The sequence below is a fragment of the Leishmania infantum genome, chromosome 11 (assembly GCF_000002875.2).
Source record: "Leishmania infantum JPCM5 genome chromosome 11".
Classification (NCBI taxonomy): Eukaryota; Euglenozoa; class Kinetoplastea; order Trypanosomatida; family Trypanosomatidae; genus Leishmania; species Leishmania infantum.
Window position 1 is genome coordinate 501,076 of NC_009395.2, and position 20,041 is coordinate 521,116.

General features: G+C 60.9%; 2 protein-coding genes and 1 pseudogene across 3 annotated transcripts; all 3 read left to right on the forward strand.

Annotated features, from left to right (window-relative positions):
- Positions 1-233: 233 nt before the first annotated feature.
- putative ABCA3 (ATP-binding cassette protein subfamily A, member 3) lies at positions 234-5,651 on the forward strand (the record flags this gene model as incomplete). The annotated part of the gene is made up of 1 exon (XM_001463885.1): positions 234-5,651. The coding sequence occupies one exon, from the start codon at positions 234-236 to the stop codon at positions 5,649-5,651; it is 5,418 nt and encodes a 1,805-aa protein (XP_001463922.1).
- A 5,270-nt stretch (positions 5,652-10,921) lies between these two features.
- Positions 10,922-16,615, forward strand: ABCA4 (ATP-binding cassette protein subfamily A, member 4; the record flags this gene model as incomplete). Its single annotated transcript, XM_001463886.1, has 1 exon — positions 10,922-16,615. The coding sequence occupies one exon, from the start codon at positions 10,922-10,924 to the stop codon at positions 16,613-16,615; it is 5,694 nt and encodes a 1,897-aa protein (XP_001463923.1).
- Positions 16,616-18,662: 2,047 nt separating this feature from the next.
- LINJ_11_1250 lies at positions 18,663-19,894 on the forward strand (annotated as a pseudogene). The gene is given in 3 exon segments: positions 18,663-18,998; positions 19,000-19,416; positions 19,418-19,894. Coding segments are annotated over 3 exon segments (1,230 nt in total).
- The last annotated feature ends 147 nt before the right edge of the window (positions 19,895-20,041 follow it).

Here is a 20,041-nt window from a genome sequence, read left to right on the forward strand (position 1 = left end):
TCGGCTATGGGAGGCTCTCTGCTGCCGATGATGCACCGCACGACCCCCTCGATCCAGTGCAGCCGACCGAGGGCGAGGTGGTGGCTGGTGCCGACCAGTACGACACACCCGATCCGGACGCGAGTCTGCACGCTGCGCTGTTGTACGTGGAGCCTCCTGCACCGGCTGCTGCGGGCGCGTCATGGGACGGCTTTGGCGCCTACGACGGAGAGGACGAGGATGAAGGCGAGGCGATGGAGCCGGTGACCACCGCCGTGCACCCGCTTGGCGGCACCGAGGCGTCTAATCGTAGCTGGTACTCACCCTCGAAGCGGCGCGCCGGCTTGGGCGCGATGCGTCGCAACGAGCTGATGAGCCGAACTGTGAACCTTAGCAGATTAGACATGCATATGTCTAGTAATCTCTCATTGGGGGCCAGTAGGACGAGCACTGTGTCAGAGAAGGACACCTCCACGAACAGCGGCGGTAAGGGGTCCCCAGATGACAGCGACAGCTTCAGTGATACCGATGAGGTGCCCGCGCGCGCCTCTTTCGTGGACCAGCTGCTCGCTGTAGTAGAACGCTCGACGCGAGAGCTCTGGCGGCGTAAGTTGGACCTGCTTTTAGACATCACCGTGCCACTGATCTTCGTGGTCGTGTCCATTGCGTTGTGGGCCATCTGGGGCACGCAGTACAACGAGGAGATGACTTACGTTTCCACGAATCTGGAGTCTGGCAACATCGGTGCGGCCGGTCTTCGTGCACCGGCTACCTACGACTTCACGTGCATGAGGCAGCCAGAAGGGACGCCAACGTTGGCTGACTTCACACGCTGCAAGCCCATGGACTACACCACCTGCGATTCTGTCACGGGGGAGTGCAAGACGCAGAGCATCATCACCTTCATCTGCGATGGCGACTCGAGCATGCTTCCGCTGCCGGAGGAATACGAGATATGCCGTGTATCGTACGACTGGGAGGAGCTCATCACTGCAGGTTTAAGCTACTACTGGCGATGGCTGTCAGCTGTCCCCACCCTCGACATGCTCATAGGTCTCCAGTGGACGGCTCTGTCTGCGTACCGCTATCTACTCCCTTTCATCGCGAAAACGATGGCCGGGCTCGCCGCCAACACACGCTACAGTGCGATTCTGTGCAGCGGCCATTTGTACTTCGTAGGTGAGCGTGGCGTGACCTCGGAGCTAATTGCGTACATGAACAGGACCTCTGGGCTATTTCAATACGTGACGGACTTTCAGGTGTACAGCAGCGTCGCGGAGGCTCGCAGCGCTGCGAGGCGCGGTGGCCGTGTATGGGCGATCGTGGAGCTGCGGCAGATCGGCGAGGCGGGGCTGGATCTTGTGCTGCATATGAACAACTCCGCCCTGCCGTCGTTTGCCACCACGTACGACGACGCGTACAGCGGCGGGGTGCTGTTTGACACGGCGGAGCTGTACATGCTATCCGGCTTCAACACGCTACAGCAGCTGGTGTCGGAGTTCTACCTGAACACATTCCACGACGCGCAGATGAACATGACGCAGATGATGGCGGCCACGGCCACTCCAGAGTACAAGCGCGTGCCGCTGATGGCGCAGGCGCGACAGGTACTACCGCTCATCTTCTCCCTTGCCTTTCTGTACAGCGTGTCGCAGCAGACGAAGCGCATCGTGCTGGAGAAGGAGCTGCGGATCCGCGAGGCCATGCAGATCATGGGGCTGAAGCAGTGGACGCTCTACGCGAGCGAGCTCATTGTGCAGATGGCGATATTTGTGCCGACGTGCGTGCTGTGCGTGGTGATGCTGAAGCTGACGTACGTGACGAAGAGCGACCCGCTGATTCTGTTCCTCATCTTCTGCCTCTTCGCCCTCACGACGATCCCGCTGTCCGGCATGATCGCTGCTTTCTTCAGCAAGTCGCGCCTGGCGTCGCTGGTAGCGCCGGTGGTGTACTTTATCCTTGTGATCCCGATGTTCGCCATGACCAACGCGCAGGGCTTGATCGTGACGTGGTTCTCTGTGTTCTCGCCGACGGGGTTTGCTGCGGCGCTGAATGTGTTCCTACTGCACGAGTCTGGGAGCGGGTGCGGCGCGGCGGAGATGATGTCGAGTCGCGACAACCCGACGCTGGCAGTTGTGCTTGTGATGCTGGCGGTGGACTGCTGCATGTACTACGCGCTGATGCTGTACCTGGACGCGGTCCTGCCGAAGCAGTGGGGTACGCCCAAGCACCCGCTCTTCTTCATCATGGAGCCGGTGCGGTGGTTTTCTGGACCGAGCGCGCGCGTGCTGGAGGGCGGCGCCGACGGGCGCGCCGAGAACGGCGTGTTCGAGGAGATCACAGAAGGCGGCGCCGACTACGCCGTTTGCGCCACTGGGCTGCGCAAGGAGTACTCGCGCGGCGGCAAGAGGTTCGTTGCGGTGAACAACCTGTACTGGGGGATGCGCGAGGGCGAGATCTCTGTGCTGCTGGGGCACAACGGCGCCGGCAAGACGACGGTGCTGAACATGATGACGGGGATGGTATCGGCGGACGCGGGCGACTGCTACATTTACGGCAGCTCTGTCCGCAACCAGCTAGAGAAGGCGCGCCAGCAGATCGGATACTGCCCGCAGCACAACATCCTATGGGGCGAGCTGACGTGCCGCGACCACCTGGAGTTCTTTGGGCGTATTAAGGGGTTGCGCGGGTGGGAGCTGGAGAATGCCGTGTGCCGGATGCTGCACGAGACGGACCTGCTGGAGAAGATGGACCAGCCGGCGAAGAGCCTGTCTGGCGGGCAGAAGCGCAAGCTGTCGATCGCGGTCGCGTTTGTTGGCGGCAGCCGTCTTGTGTTTCTCGACGAGCCGACTGCCGGGCTGGACGTTGGCGCGCGGCGGCAGACGTGGGAGCTGCTGCGGCGCATGTCGCATTCATGCACGCTGCTGCTGACGACGCACTTCATGGACGAGGCGGACCTGCTGGGACAGCGAATCGGGATCATGAGCCAGGGGCGACTGAAGTGCTCGGGCAGCAGCCTTTTCCTGAAGTCGCGGCTGGGTGTCGGCTACAACATCGTCATTTCCGTTGATCCCGAGCTAGATCTCGATGCTGTGGATGAAGTGGTGCTTGGAACGGTGGATGGCGCGGAGCTGCTTGGGCGGAACGGGTGTGAGGTATCGTACCAGCTACCTGTGCAGAGCGTGAGCCAGTTCCCGGCGCTGCTGAACGAGATAGACTCCGTGGAGGCGGACGGCATCCGCGGCTACTCGCTGGCTGCGACGACGCTGGAGGAGGTGTTCTTGAAGGTTTCGGAGGAGGACATCTCGGGCCGTAGCGAGGCTGCAGCGCAGGAGGGCGTGGAGCTAATCTGGAACTGCGAGGTGGCGCCGTCAGCGCTATGGCTGCAGTTCCGTGCGATGATCGCGAAGCGGTTCTGGAGCGCGCTGCGGGACCGGAAGATGCAGTGCTTCCAGATTGTGTGCCCGGTTGTGTGCATCCTGATCGCCATGCTGCTGAACCTCGTGCGGTACCGAGACCCTCAGTCGCTTACGTACAACTACTCGATGTTCGCGAACCGACCGACTTCTGTGCTGGACACATCGTTCTGCGACGCGATGTGGGGTGGCGCTCCGACGGGCGCGGTGGACTACGAGGTGAACGAGACTCACTTGACGGGTGCGCAGGCGCTGTCGGACTACCTGCTGGATACGTGGTACGTGCACGACATGCCGCGCTACGGCGCTGTGTCGTGCATTGATCGGAACGTGACGGCGCTGCTGAGATTTGCGGATGAGTGGCGCGGCACCAACGTGAACGTGTTCCTGTACAACTCCTCCTCGCACCATCAGGCTGGGCTGAACCTCGCAACGTACTACGACCTGTTCATCAAGTCCTTCCTCGGCCGCGACAGCGCGTTCATGCGGTACAAGGTGGAGCTGTTCAACGAGCCTGCGAGCCAGTCGCAGCTGGGCTTCATCTTCATTGGCGCCCTGGTGATGATCCCGTTCACGTTCCTGCCGGCGAACCCTGTTGCGTGGGTGGTGAAGGAGCGGCAGTGCGGGTCGCGGCACCTGCAGGACCTGTGCGGGCTGAGCTTCTTCGTGTACTGGACGGCCAACTATACATTCGACATGCTGGCCTACTTTGTCACGACGCTGCTGTGCATCCTCATCTTCTGTATCTTCAGCCGGCAGGATTTCGTCGGGCCGGACCGTGCTGGCGGCACGTTTATGCTGCTCATGGTCTACGGGCTCACGAGCACCGCTGGCGCGTACGCGCTGAGCTTCCTGTTCAAGGAGCACTCGTCTGCGCAGACGATCGTGATGGGTGTCGGCTTTGTTGCCGGGTTCCTTCTGTTGATGCTGGTGTACGTGCTGGCGCTGGATCCAGGCAACGTGGACACGTCAGACAAGATGCGGTGGGAATTCCGGTTGATCCCGTCGTACTGCATCGGCGAGGGGCTCATCGGGCTGCTGATGCTGGACAGCAAGCTGGCCATGGGCACCGCAACCAGTGCTTGGGACATGGACCAGCTTGGGTGGCCGCTGCTGTACATGGCAGTGGAGCTCCCTGCGTTCTGGCTGATCGTTCTGTGCGTGGACCACCCGGCGGTGAGGCGGTGCCTGCAGCGGCTGCGCTACAACCGCGACGCGGAGCCAATCATCCCGAGCGACGAGGACTCGGACGTGGAGGACGAGCGCGAGGCTGTGTACGAGGCGGGGCAGATGGGCGACACGACGAGCGACGTTGTGCGAGTGGTGAACCTGCAGAAGCGGTACGGGAACGGTAACATTGCTGTGAAGGGCATCACGTTCTCGATCTTCCCCGGGGAGGTGTTCGGCTTTCTCGGCACGAACGGTGCTGGCAAGACGACGACGATTTCGATGCTGTGCCAGCAGTTCCTGCCGACGGGCGGCAGCGCGTACGTGTGCGGGTACGACATCGTTGAGCAGAGCAAGGAGGCGCTGCAGTGCATCGGGTACTGCCCGCAGTTCGACGCGACGCTGGACCTGCTCACTGTGGAGGAGCAGCTGGAGCTGTACGCTGGGATCCGCGGGATCGTGCGTGCGGAGTGGCCTGCGCTCGTGGACGCGCTGTGCACGCTGTGCGAGCTAACGATGTACCGCAAGACGGTGACGAGTGCGCTCTCCGGTGGCAACCGGCGCAAGCTGTCTGTGGCGATAGCGCTGGTGGGCGGTCCGCAGGTGGTCTTCCTGGACGAGCCGTCGGCCGGCATGGACCCTGTGGCGCGACGCGGGATGTGGACTGCGATCCAGCGCGCCGCGGGGCACTGCTCCGTTGTGCTGACGACGCACCACCTGGAGGAGGTGGAGGCGCTCGCGGACATTGTGGCGATCATGGTGCGCGGGTACGTGCGGTGCGTCGGCGACAAGGTGCACCTGAAGAACAAGTTCGGCAGCGCCTTCGAGGTGAGCGTGCGGCTCGCGTCGGCGCAGCACGCGGAGCTCTTTGCGTCGTTCATGCAGGCGGCGTTCCCCGACGCTGTGCGGAGCGAAGGCGAGGGTCGGCGGCTCGTGTACCAGCTGCCGCGCGATCGCGGCTTCGGCGACGTGTTCCAGACGTTCCAGGCGAACAAGGAGCAGCTGCACATCACGGACTACAGCGTGTCGCAGACGTCCATTGAACAGATCTTTATGAAGGTTCGGGCACTTGCGATGAATTTACGCTAGGTGGACGTGGCGACTGCGTGAGTACAACTGGCGCGGCTGTACTCGTGGAGGGAACTGTGGTGCATGCGTAGCTGTCTTTGAAGTGCCGGTGTCGCACCTTCTGGGGCAGGCTGCCGTGTCTCTGACTGCTTTCGTTTTGCATGTGTGCATACGCGCTGGAGCGGTGCATGTCTGCTCAGGCGTCAGATGGTATTTGGTGATACGCCGCGATACACAATGGTTCCTGTAGTCTCTGTGGCAGGGAAGCCTAGCGTGGCGTTTGTGTCTTCGTCGTGGCTCGCTGAAGAGAGCGGAGGTGGGTTTAAGCTTCCGTTCGGATATTTGATGGTGCACTGGCCTTGCTCATGCGTCGCAACCTCTTCGCTGAGCGGAGACATGCCTTGGGTCAAGTTTGGCGCAGTACGCGTGGAGGCGTGCGCGTGCTTTTGCTTGGCGGTGTCATGTGTGTTTCTGCTTCCTGTTATAGTCTTCTTGTGCGCTTGTCGTGTCTGGTATGGGCGGCGGCGCTGTGCCTCTTGCGAGTTGCGGCAGCGGGTTCTCCGTCTTATATGCTGCTGATTGCACATTACTTCTTGATAGTCGCTTCAGTGGTTGGTGCGGCGCCTGTCTTGTATATGTACTCCTTGCGCGTTCGGGCAACTTCGCGTGTGCGGATCGGCTTGCATGTGCGGGTGTCGCACCTGGGTAGGCCTCTGCCCAGGAGCGCTCCCCTTAGCACCGTCAGACCCTTCCCCACCTAGCTTTCCGCATCTTACGCTCACATCCCGCCGCACAGGCCTGCTAACTGGCCCTGCCACCATGCACATGGCGTAGAGGGCTTCATGTGCACAACTTTTTCCGTTTCTCTCTGCTATCTTTACTGTCGGTGCGTGTTTACAGCGGCGACTGCCGCGCAGGTAAGCACTGTAAGCACGCGCGCGTATGTGTGTATTCTCTTTTGTGAGCTGTTTCTGTGTATGTGTGTGTATATATATATATGTATATGGATGTGTGTGTGCGCGCGCGCATGGACAGGGTCGGCCACGAGCTCCGTCTTCCTCTGCTACAGTCGTTCTGGCTGTCGCCATTGCCGTGATGCTCTCTCAGCCCTTCCCCACCACTGCCTCTCGCACGCCTTGAATGGGCTGCGGCGGAGGCGACGGTTCGACCTTCGGACGAGGAGCGGAGGACTTCCCCTTCGCATCATGGCGCTATGCGGGTCAGGGAAGCCCCCTCGCAGCGGGTTTCGACAAGGCATGTGGTGCGCACTTCACCGCACCCAGCGCGGACGGACGGGCGTGTACGGGTGATGAGCGATGAAGGAAAAGGTGCGCAAGGAAAAGAGGAGGAGAAGAGGGCACTGAGCGGTCTGTCGGCGTCCTCGAACGCGACGGAACGGACGGCACGTCGCACGCATGAGCAGACACGCAGACGCGCGGCCACACGCGGACACCCAGGTGCGACATGCGTGCAGACGAGCCGAGACGAGTTTTTTTTCATCTTTTTTCTTCCGTCTTTTCGTGCCTTCAACGCCTCTTTTCTCCGGATCAGTAAACGCCGATGCGCCAACACAGCACACAGAAGAACGAAGTAGGAACGCGCATGGGAGGGCGAGCGAGCGAGACAACGTCCCCCCTCCTCCTTCCGCAGGGAGAGGGAGGATCGCGCCTCGCCTTCTTGTTCTTCTGTTGACGGAGCAGCTCATCTCCACGAGAATGCGTGTGCGTGGACATCTTTTCACCACTCGCTTTCTCGACACGTGGAGCCTACCCTGCGCTTCGCTTCCTCTTCGCGGCTCGATGGAGCGCGCTCTGCGCAGGAGGCGGTGGATCTGAGGGCAGAGATGGGCTGGCGGCGGGCGAGGTGGGCGAGGGCACCGCCCGTTGCGTGCACCCCTCACCGCCCCAACTGCCTACGTCTCCTTTCTGTCTGCAGCAAGCATATGCAGAGACCTGCAGCTCCGTCTTTCCCGTCTCGACAGCACGGCCACCTTTCTTGCTACACCCTTTCTTCCTCCCCGACTCTTTCTCTGCTCTCTGCCCACTGACATCCCGCCTTCTTCTATCTGGCGCCGCGCGCCGCGTTCGCGACTCTCCGCCGTTGGCGCATCACACATCCCTCGCCTCCTTCTCCGTCATGCTTTCGCACACCCCCACCGCCAACGCTTGGCATTCTCACGGCATTATTGGCGCAACACACACATGCACACACAGCCTCTTGAGGGAACACACCGTCGTACGTCCGCTTCAGACTGGCTCTCTCTCTTCCGCACCGCCCTCACGTGCGAGTAGGTAGTTGGTATCCTGCCACCCACTTGATCGCGCTGGGGGGTAGCACAGCGTTAAACAGAGCTGACGGCTGTCCATGGTGGTCGGCGTCGTGCATACGCACAGCAGAACGTTTTTCCTCACTTGTGCCGTCGCAGCCGCCCCCTACCCCTCGCTCCCTCCCTCCCTCCCCCCGCTGCCCTGCAGCCCTCTCCGTCTGGTAATCCTCGCGCCGCTGCTTTTCTTTTATTGTTTGCGATTTTTCCCTCGTGCTTCTACCAAACCATTTGCAAGGTAGCGGGCGTACTGACGGGTGCCACCACCGTCCCCGTTTTGCGGCGAAGAGACTCTGTGAAGCACCCTCCGCCCTTGCCCGTCTCTTCTTGTTTTGCTCCGCCCTGCAAGCACGACAACATATTTGACCGATTACCCCTCCACGAGGCGTTGGTGCCTGTGCGCTGCTGCTGGTCAAATCCGTTCTATATTTGGGCCGCCCCTTTACTTTTTCGCGTCTGTGTCGAGTGCAGGCTTGTCGGCTGCGTCAGCGCGAGGAGGGGTCTGCCGTTGCGTCTGCTTTGTGCTGCATTTCTTTTTCTCCGCTGCCCCCCTCCCCCTCCCCAAAGAAAACCAAGCAAATCCACGCTGCCTTTCGTGCTTTCTTCTGGCTCTCGTTTCTTCATCCCCGTCTTCTCGTGACACGTCGTGTTTGGCTGTTGCCGGCCTGGGGAACGCGGTGCAGCCAAGACACTCTCTCGCCCACTCGATGCGTGTTTGCATTGGCGACTCACTCTTGCCGGCCCTCTCTTCCCTTCGCCCGCATTTTGATTGACGTACTGCGGTGTGTCAGCGAGAGGTTTTGCGACGGAGCGAGTCTTTCGCTCTTCGGCCCCTCGCTTTCGGCTCCTCGTGAGTGTGTAGCTGTGACGTCCCGTGTGCGTGCACGTGTGTGTGTGCGCGCGCGTGTGAGCCGCCTCCCGCCGTCTTCCCTTCAGTCTGAGGTGCGGAGAAGAAGAACACAACCTCGACGTGTGACACCGCTCCATTCCGAGGCACGAAGGCAGAGGAGTAGCACAGCGGAGGCCAGCGCCCGCACGGACAAGCAGCGCTGCTACCGTCCACTGCGGACGCGCACACTGGCTCGCCTGCGCGCAGCACTACCCTAGACCGTCGTCACCTGCGGAGACGCAGCCTCTTTCTCCATCTCCGAAAAAGCGGCCGGCGGTGCAACGTCGCTTGAGACGCAGAGCGAGCAGATCGATACGCCTCCTCGCGTAGTGCAAGCGCGATCAGGATCTTCTCTGTTCCGGGTGAGTGTGTGCCCGTCGGCAGAGCTGGAGCCGTATAAGCTCCAGCATATTTCTCGCCACGCACCGAGAGACGTGCAGGGTGCGTTGAGCGGCGTCCCCGAAGAGGACGAGGCACGCAGCAGAGCCAGACAAAACTTCGGCGCTGTAACAGTGACGCATCCGCCGGAAGGGAAGCGAGAGAAGAGGAGGCGGTGCATCGACGCGAGAGGGACTACACATCTGTAATCGGCGACACGGCAAGGTGGTGGGGGTGGCTATTGTGAAGCAGACGTAGCTCCCTCCCCCCATCCCGCCAGACACAGCGGCGCCGATACACGCAACAGTGCGCAGTGTAGGGCGAAAAGGCAGCTCGGCTTCTGTCTCTCTCTCTTCCGGCACTCGTGCTGCCGTCTTTGCTGCTTCACCTCTCCGCCACTCTCTATATTTCTTGCCATCTACCTGTGTCTGCCCATCTCGCACACGTTTTCAGTGTGTGGGCGTGCTCTCCTGTGAGTGCTTGCATTTAGTTGTTGGTGCAGCAGAGTGGGACGCCCCCTATCTATCTATATATTTATTTATCTTTTCATCTTTTATTTTGCCCCTCTGGGCTTTCTGAAATCGGCACCAATCGGCGCCTGTGCCTTTCCTGGGAGACTTCCTCCCCCTGCCCTCCCTCCCCCTTTACCCCCCGGCGAGTGTGTGTGTGTCTCCGTTTTTGCCTGCTTCCGTGACCCCTTCGCTTCTCCCTTGTGCTCTGCGTGTTTTCTCTTGAAGTGCTGTGCGCTGCCTTTTGGTTGCGGTTGGTGTCTTCATATCATTTTTATGGTTTCCTTTCCAGCGTGAGCGACCATTCGTATATTTCTGCCTCTCCTCTGCCTTTGAGTTCTGTCCGTGCGTGTGCGCGTGCGTGCGTCTCTCTCTTTCTGTGTGTGTGCTGTGCTGCGTTGTGCATGGTGGTGAGCGCTCTCCCCCGGAGGCGTGGACTGTACTGCCGACCGTTTTCTCTGCCCTTGTGCTCCAGTTGCGTTCTTGTGACTTTTTGTGCTCTTGCTTCTCCTCGCTTTCCGTTGACACCTTGCACAGAGGTGCTGCCGCATCCGCTGCTTCACGTGCTCCTCCTTGTGCCCGCCCCCGCCTCTCCTTCCGCCCTCTTCTGTGTGTGTGTGTGTGTGGCCGTTGATTCTCTTCTCACGCCTCTTCCGCTGACCGCGGACATTTTCTTCGTTTTTTTTTTGCTGCACCCGCTTTCTCTCGATATTTCGTGTGCGTGTACACACGCCTGCCGGCACCCGTTTCTCCTCTTCGCTATCCCCACGCTTGCCTCCTTTGCTTGTCGCGTCGACTTCAGCGCTCGAACTTCCGCCACATCGCCGCCCCCCCTGTCGCTCCGTCCCTCTCACGCAGCTCTCTNTGTGTCGTGTGTGCCGTGCGCGCCCAGTCTTCCTCTCCCTCTTCCGCTTTTTGCTGGTTCGCTTATTGTGGGCGTTGTGCTTGCTGCCTTTTCCTGCTGCTACCCCCTCCCCTCCGGCACGACTCGGCAGTCTGCCGCCAGGAACGGACTGAACTGGACGCGGTGGTGCGTGTGCATTCGGTGCGGCACGTCGGCACCCGCTCATAGCGTGTCACGGAGAGAGCCGAAAGACACGCACGCGGACGGCAGAACCCGTCCGTGACCACAACCGTCGCGCGTGGCGCAGTGGCAAAACAGGATTCCTCGTACGAGGTGCAGCTAGAGGCGATGGGCGCCGCAAACAAGAAGATACAGCGCGACAGGGCCGCTTCAGGGATGTCGACCTTGTCTCCTCCGAGAAGCACTCGTGAGCCGATGCTGTACGATGGCACGGAGAACTCGCCGGACAACTGTGCGGTGCAGCGGCCCGGGGAGCGCACGTGTCTGAAGCCGCTCAATAATGGAGGGGCCCAGAGCGGATCGACCAGCAGTGCGCAGCGCCATTCGGAGGGCGATGAGGTCGAGCTGAGGAACGTGAACGAGGTCGACAAGAGCGGCTTCGGCGTCGTAGGTGATTCGCACAAGGGCGGCTCCTCGCGAAGCACCGGCGATGCGCTAGAGGACGGCAAAGACAAGTACGATGTCTACATGCGCGCGGTCGAGGCGCAACGCCGCTCGGAAACGTCCACTTCGCTGTCAAGTGACTGCAGCAGCTTCTGCTTTCAGCTTGTTGTAACAGTGAAGCGCATGCTCATCCTGCAGTCCCGCGACCCCTTGTCGTTGGCGTGCGAGCTCATCACGCCGATTCTCTTTCTTGTGGGCTCCATCATCCTGTGGGGCGTCATCAAGAAGGACTTCGTCCCGGCGTCTGACTACTTCAGCGTGGCGGGGCTGTCTATGACGAATACGGTGGTGACGCAGGCGCCGGACATGATGTGCTATAATGCGACGCTCACTGGCGGGGTCCCGATCGAGGGCCTCCTGGAGTGTACAGATTTTCTCAGATTCCCTTTTGTTAATGTGTCGACGCTGTTGTGCGCTGAGAGCAACATCACCGGCGCCCCGGTCGGCTTGTGCGTTTCGGAGATCTATGCTATGAACGCGTATTCTACGATGCTCAGCTATGCGACACGGAACACGACCCGTGTTCCGACGCTGGACGAGATGATCTTGCTGCAGTGGGCATGGCGCCTCCTGTACTACTGGAGACCTCGCTTGCTTCGCCGTTTCGAAGTAGTGAACTCCGCCATGTTATCCAGCGGCGCTCTCTATTTTGCGCCGGCGTCCACTGAGACGGAGGCGCTCGTTGCGTACTTGCAGAACAGCTTCATCTTTTTCAAGTACATCTACGGCGGCACCTTCGCCACAGTGGCGGAGGCGGAGGCGAGGGTGCAGAGCCGCACCTGGCGCGACCCGCCCATCTGGGGCATCGTTCAAGTGAACAACTTGACAGCGGAAATATTCGATGTGGCCATTCGCCTGAACGCGACGGCGCTGCCGCCAACGAGATGGATGTTGGCACGCTACTACGTCGGTGGCGTGGTGGCGGAGGGGCCGGTCAGGTACATCCTCTCCGGCTTCACGACGCTGCAGCAGACCGTGTACCAATACTTCCTGACAAGGATACTCGGTACGACAAGTACGCCGAGTGCGGAGCTGCTGATGCTTCCCGCGCCGACACGCGGCTACAGGGATGACCAGTTTCTCGCTTACGGCGGGCGGTTTGTGCTGCTTATCCTCGTGCTCGGCTTCCTGTACCCGGTGTCGAAGATGACAAAACGCATCGTGCTAGAGAAGGAGCTGCGCTTGCGGGAGGCGATGCTGATCATGGGGCTGTCTGAAGTGGTCATGTACACGGCGTGGTTCTTGATTTACGTGGTGCAGTACGCGGCCGTCTCGCTCATCATGGCGATTCTGCTGCGGGCGACGTACTTGACGAAGTCGAACTTCGGCATCGTCTTTTTCCTGCTCTTCTTTTTCTCACTTTCCATCATCACGCTGTCGGGGCTCATGGCGGTGTTCTTCAACAAGGCGCGCCTGTCGGCGATCCTGGCGCCGCTGATTTACTTCGCCTTGTCGATTCCGATCTTTACGGTGCAGAACTTGCAGGGCCCCGCGCCGATCGCGTTCTCTTTTCTTTCGCCATCTGGCCTCGCTGTCGGCGTCACGATCCTCTTCTCGCACGAGCTGAGCGGCGGCATGACGGGCTCCGACTTGACCTACTTCCGCGACTCGCCGAAAATGCTTGCGGTGATCATCATCTTGTTTATGGACTTCATCATCTACTTGGTGCTGATGCTGTACCTGGACGCGGTCCTGCCGAAGCAGTGGGGTACGCGCAAGCACCCGCTCTTCTTCATCATGGAGCCGGTGCGGTGGTTTTCTGGACCGAGCGCGCGCGTGCTGGAGGGCGGCGCCGACGGGCGCGCCGAGGATGGCGTGTTCGAGGAGATCACAGAAGGCGGCGCCGACTACGCCGTTTGCGCCACTGGGCTGCGCAAGGAGTACTCGCGCGGCGGCAAGAGGTTCGTTGCGGTGAACAACCTGTACTGGGGGATGCGCGAGGGCGAGATCTCTGTGCTGCTGGGGCACAACGGCGCCGGCAAGACGACGACGATGAACATGATGACGGGGATGGTATCGGCGGACGCTGGCGACTGCTACATTTACGGCTACTCTGTCCGCAACCAGCTAGAGAAGGCGCGCCAGCAGATCGGATACTGCCCGCAGCACAACATCCTGTGGCCGAACATGACGTGCTACGAGCATCTTTGGTACTACGCTGCGTTGAAGGGCTTGCGAGGCGCTGCCCAGGAGGAGGCGATCTCGCGCATGCTCGCCGGCGTCGACCTGCAGGACAAGCGCGATTGCCCCTCGAAGATGCTGTCGGGCGGGCAGAAGCGGAAGCTGTCGGTTGCCGTTGCGTTTGTTGGCTGCAGCCGTCTTGTGTTTCTCGACGAGCCGACTGCCGGCATGGACGTTGGCGCGCGGCGATACACGTGGGGCCTGCTGCGTGCCATGGCCAAGTACCACACCATCCTTCTGAGCACGCACTTCATGGACGAGGCGGATCTGCTGGGCGATTCCGTTGCCATCATGAGCAAGGGCTGCCTGCAGTGCGCGGGCAGCAACATGTTCTTGAAGGCCAAGCTCGGGGTCGGCTACGTGCTCACCCTCTCCGTCGTCGCTCATGTTGATCGGATGGCCGTTTCTGGCATGGTGAGGGAGCACGTGCCGTCAGCGACGAGGCTCGGGTCTGGTGCGGGGGAGATGGCCTTCCGTCTTCCCATGAAGACCAAGGAAGCGTTCTCCACCCTGCTCGCCGAGATCGAGGGCCGCGGCTCGCAGCTTGGCGTCAGCGCCTACAGTGTCTCTGCCACGACGCTGGAGGAGGTTTTCATTCAAATTGCGCAGCAGGGGGAGGCCAAGGAAGAGATGGAGCGGAAGCGGGAGCAGCTGACGGCGCCGTTCACCGGGACGACACCAGTGGCTGCCGCGGCATCTGCGGGCTCCTCTGCAAACCATGTGAGCGCGCTGGCCGACATCAGCACCGTGGATGGTGTTTGCCAGGAACCACCGCGGCCGTCGGATGTGTGGAATGTCGGCCTCATCGGGAATGAGCTCGGTGTCTTGCACAGCCAGTTCAAGGCGATGCTGTGGAAGCGGCTCTGGAACGCCTTGCGCGACCGCCGGACGCAATTCTTCCAGATTGCGTGCCCGATGCTGTGTGTGCTGCTCGCAATGCTACTCACGCTCATCAAGCTATTCCAATACCCAGCCATCACGCTGTCCAGCGACCTATACGGCACAGTGGTCGAGATCGACGTGGTCGGATGTGAGTCGGCGATGAACTTGAGCATACCGTTCTCGTCGAAAGCCGTTACGGTGCAGCCGCCATCCGCGACGTCCGTCGCAACGCTTTCCTCCTACATGCTCGAAACGTACGACACTCACTTGGCGGAGCGGTACACCGGCCTGGTGTGCGCCGACACGATTGCCGTCCCGGTCCCGATAACGCCAAGCGACTGGAACGTTTCGGCCGTGATCTACAACACCTCGGGCCTGCACTCCAGCCCGATTGGCCTCTACAACCTCTACAACGGCTACTACATGGCGCACCGCGGCAATAACGCCAGTGCGCTGACCACGGTCGTCCAAACGATGCCCAAGACCAAGACCGAGGTCGAAGTCCAGGATTCGATCTACGCCCTTATCATCGCCATCGTCATCATGATCCCGTTCACGTTCATTCCGTCCACGTTCGTGTCGTGGATTGTAAAGGAGCGGGAGTGCAAGGCGCGACATCTGCAGAACGTGTCGGGGCTCTACTTCTCCGTCTACTGGCTCGCGAACTTCTTGTTTGACATCTGCTGCTACGTCATCACGATGTTCCTCGTCATCATCGTCCTCGCTATCTTCAGCCGCGATGAGTACATTGGCGCGAGGGCTGTCGGTGCCACCATCGTGCTGTTCTTCCTCTACGGCCTCTCCGGCGTGGCCATGGCGTACGCTGTGAGCTTCCTGTTCAAGGAGCACTCCACAGCTCAGAACGTCGTCATGCTCGCCAACTTCATCACCGGCTTCTTGCTGGTTCTCTGCGTCTCGATGCTGTCTGTGTTCGAGTCCACAAAGAAGGTGGCCAACGCCCTACCGTGGATCTTCCGCGTTGTGCCGAGCTTCTGCGTCGGCGAAGGCATCAGCAACCTCGCGAAACTGAAGTTAGAGGGGCCGTTCGGTACAACAAATACACCGTGGTCCATGTCCGTGGTAGGCTGGCCGTGCGTGTACATGGCGGCCGGGTTGCTTTTCTACGTCCTTGTCACCCTCTTCGTTGATCACCCCGGACGGCGGCAACGGACGCAGCGGCTCTTCCACGACCCCGACGCGGAGCCGGACTTTGTCGAGAACGAAGACGAGGACGTCATGGCGGAGCGCCGAAGCGTGCTCGAGTGTGAGGCGCGCCAGAGCGACCTCGTGCGCGTCGAGAACATGAGCAAGGTGTACTCTAACGGTAAGGTGGCGGTGCGCAACGTCACCTTCGCCGTCCACCCCGGGGAGGTGTTTGGGTTCCTCGGAACGAACGGTGCTGGGAAGACGACGACGATTTCGATACTGTGCCAGGAGATTTACCCGACAACTGGCCGCGCGTCCATCTGTGGCAACGACATCGTGACGAAGAGCCGCGAGGCGCTGCAGTGCATCGGGTACTGCCCGCAGTTCGACCCGTGCCTGGACCTGCTGACGGTGAAAGAGCACCTGGAGCTGTACGCGGGCGTGCGGGCCATCTCGTACGACTGTCGCAAGCGTGTGGTGGAGGGGCTGCTGGCTTTGTGCGAGTTGACGAACTACAAGCATACCCTGGCGCACGACCTGTCCGGTGGCAACCGGCGCAAGCTGTCTGTGGCGCTTTCTCTCATTGGAGGGCCTCGAGTGGTCTTCCTGGACGAGCCGTCGGCCGGCATGGACCCTGTGGCGCGGCGCGGGATGTGGACTGCGATCCAGCGCGCCGCGGGGCACTGCTCCGTTGTGCTGACGACGCAAGACGCGGCGGAGGTGGAGGCGCTTGCGCATCGCGTGGCGATCATGGTGGATGGCACCCTGCGCTGCATCGGCGACAAGACTCACTTGAAGAACAAGTTCGGCACCGGCTTCGAGGTGAATGTGCGCATCCGTTCTGATGATGAGGCGCTGAAAGAGGCTGTGCAGAACTTCTTCAGCGAGAGCTTCCCGGGATCCTCGCTGCGCGAGTGCTGTGCGTGCCGCCTCACCTACAAGCTGCCCCCCGGTACGAAGCTGTCGAGGACATTCAGGCTTATGGAGGAACACGCGCCGGCGCTGGGGGCGACGGACTACAGCGTGTCACAGACGTCGATTGAGCAGGTCTTCATGCAGATCAGCGAGGAGGCAGAGCGGCAGCACGAGGCTGAGGAGGCGGAGCAGCTTGCCCAGACGACGAAGAGCTACTGCACGTGCTGCTGCTAGCGCGGTGGTAGTTTGGAGAGGCGAGGGGAAGGGAGAAGCGGGGCTGCCGCGATCGTCTGCTGTGGCGGTGTGTGGGTGGGTGGGTGGGGGAGCAGCGGAGGAGAGGCAAGGAGGCGAAGTTGTGCGTGTCTCCTGTCTTTCTTGGCATGCTGTGATGGCGCGGAAACAGCCCCAGGCAAGGCGGACGTCGAAGGCTAAAGCGCGCTTCTTCGGTTGGGCTTGCTCCGCCCAGTGAGCGCGCACTGCCCTCTGGTCTCATCCTCGTTACACGGCGCCGATTTGTTAACGCCCCGCCCAACCATGCGCGGCGCTCTCGTGTCTGCGTCTGCTCCTCCTGCCTGTGCGTGCTTTTGTTCCTCGCCTCGCGTCGAGTGGGGGTGGGCGGTCCTCCTCGTCGTTGTTCGCGTTTCGTGCCGTGCCCACCGCTCGAGCGCTATGGGTCTCTCTGCACACACATACACACATCTAGGTATCACTATACACACGCGTGTATGTATATATACATGCACATGCATGCACATAGAGAGACAGACATGTGTATATGTATACATGCATATCATTCTATGCATGCATGTGAGCATGCGTGTGTATATACATGTGTATGTGTGTATGTGTAAGACGCGGCTCGTTCTCGGCCTTTCCTCTGTCACGAGTGTCCTCCGCTTGTCGCGACGGGTCAGCCGATTCCCGTTCTTTTTTTTTTGTTTGTCTTCATCTATTTGTGCTTCGCCTATTATGCTCATGCTTACGACGTGCATCCGTGCGTGCTTGCTCGCTTTTTTTTTGTTGCTGCCGAGGTCCACATCTTCTCCTTCTCGCAGCTTGCCTATACCGAGTACACCTATGCATGCATGTATATATATATATATATATGTACTTGTTTTGTGCGCACGCGCGTCGGGTCGCTCCTCTGCCCAGTCGCTGTGCTGTGCTCTCGGGGGCACCCCTTTTCTTTTCGAAGTAATCATTCTTTTCCTTTTTTCGGCCATTGGTGCCGTGGCTATGCTTCTGCATCGCCTGCGGACTCAATCATTGATTGCGTTCGCTCGGGATTAGGGGGAGGGGGCCGCGCTTACATATATATGCGTGCATGTGCTGCTGGCGCCGTGCTTACTCCGTCTCTCTGGCATCGCTGCTGTATCTTGAGCTGCGCGAGCTGTGTGTGGTCTGCCGATGATGTCTCCTCACACACCACCACCGCCTCCCGTGCTCCACTGAATTCCCGCTTCCGTGCCAGAGCGTCGAACGCTGTGCGATGCGCGTGTGCGCATGGGCGCTGACTCCCTCCTCTCTCCCGCGTCCTTTTCAGCGTACGATGCTTGCTGTTGTCACGCAGACACCAATAAAAAAGATATCGGCAGCGTGCGATCTCAGACCGACAACGAAGACGCGCCCGCATAGCACGCCGCGAATGCACAGCGGTGGCTACACGCGTAAAGCGCAGGAGCACAGTAAAGGGGCAAAAGGCGCGAACGGCGGCTTCTGTGGAGCGGTACGGCAGCCCAGCGACTAGGGTGATGGCGGCGAGCAGGCAGGCGTGTGCAACCCCCTTCCCTGTGCCTCACTGGTGCCGCTGACCTTTGCCGCCGATGCTGATTCTGCGTGATGCGTTGCACACTCGTTTGAGAGCACCGCAGCCGCAGCACGAAATGGCACGACCGCACGCACAGAGAAATGACCCCAACGACACACAAGGCGCTGTGCCCGACCTGCATCTTCCGAGCGACGTCCCCACTTCAACGTTTTCCTCTCTCATTTCGTTTTTACGGCCCTTTTTGCTCTCTCGTCTTTCCGACTGCTGCACTTCCCCGCCCCTGCCGCATCGACCCACCCCCCTTCCCCCTCTCCGCGCACCCCCGAAGCGAGCACACGCAACTCGTTTGATCAGCCCTCCCGCAGCCCTCCCGACACCGTGCAGCGTCACAGCGACGGCGGAGGCGACATCTCTGCTTCCACATTATGCTGCATGTGGGCAGGCGCTGCTCCGTGGCGGAGCATGGCCCGCATGGATTGGGATGACGGCGCAACCGCAGTGCTGCCGTGCCTTGTACGCGAACGGCGTCTACTCGCTTTCCTCCACCAGCGACGATAGTGGGAGCTCCAGCGCCACGAGAAGAGTCATGCGCTGCCGGGGCAGACCAAATACACGTCGAAAAGGAGACTGTCCGTCGATGCTCTTCTCCTTTGCCTTCCCCTTGCCCTGTTGCAACCTTCTCTGCTTCCGTCGTGAGTGCACCCGACGCTGGCGGCGGACTGCTGCATGCACTACGCGCTGATGCTGTACCTGGACGCCGCTGTGCCGCAGGCGTGTGGCACGCCGAAGCACGCGCTGTTCTTCATAACGGAGCCGGTGCGGTGGTGCTGCGGATCGAGTGCGCGCGTGCTGGAGGGCGGCGCCGACGGGCGCGGTGGACTACGAGGTGAACGAGACTCACTTGACGGGTGCGCAGGCGCTGTCGGACTACCTGCTGGATACGTGGTACGTGCACGACATGCCGCGCTACGGCGCTGTGTCGTGCATTGATCGGAACGTGACGGCGCTGCTGAGATTTGCGGATGAGTGGCGCGGCACCAACGTGAACGTGTTCCTGTACAACTCCTCCTCGCACCATCAGGCTGGGCTGAACCTCGCAACGTACTACGACCTGTTCATCAAGTCCTTCCTCGGCCGCGACAGCGCGTTCATGCGGTACAAGGTGGAGCTGTTCAACGAGCCTGCGAGCCAGTCGCAGCTGGGCTTCATCGTTGGCGCGCCCGGTGGGCGGTCCGCAGGTGGTCTTCCTGGACGAGCCGTCGGCCGGCATGGACCCTGTGGCGCGACGCGGGATGTGGACTGCGATCCAGCGCGCCGCGGGGCACTGCTCCGTTGTGCTGACGACGCACCACCTGGAGGAGGTGGAGGCGCTCGCGGACATTGTGGCGATCATGGTGCGCGGGTACGTGCGGTGCGTCGGCGACAAGGTGCACCTGAAGAACAAGTTCGGCAGCGCCTTCGAGGTGAGCGTGCGGCTCGCGTCGGCGCAGCACGCGGAGCTCTTTGCGTCGTTCATGCAGGCGGCGTTCCCCGACGCTGTGCGGAGCGAAGGCGAGGGTCGGCGGCTCGTGTACCAGCTGCCGCGCGATCGCGGCTTCGGCGACGTGTTCCAGACGTTCCAGGCGAACAAGGAGCAGCTGCACATCACGGACTACAGCGTGTCGCAGACGTCCATTGGAGACGTTTTCCTTCGTATTATTGAATCCTCAAAGCATGTTGAGGCCGCTGTCCTCAGTGGAACCCCCTGATGAGGTGGGAAGTGGGTTACGATAACCGGGAGGGAAGAGGAAGTGCGCGATGTGGCAGCTCGGATAGTCGATCGCATAGTTGCAGGTGTGCTTTTGCGGGCACGCAGCGCATAAGCCTTCTGCTGCTGTGCCGGTATGTTTGTA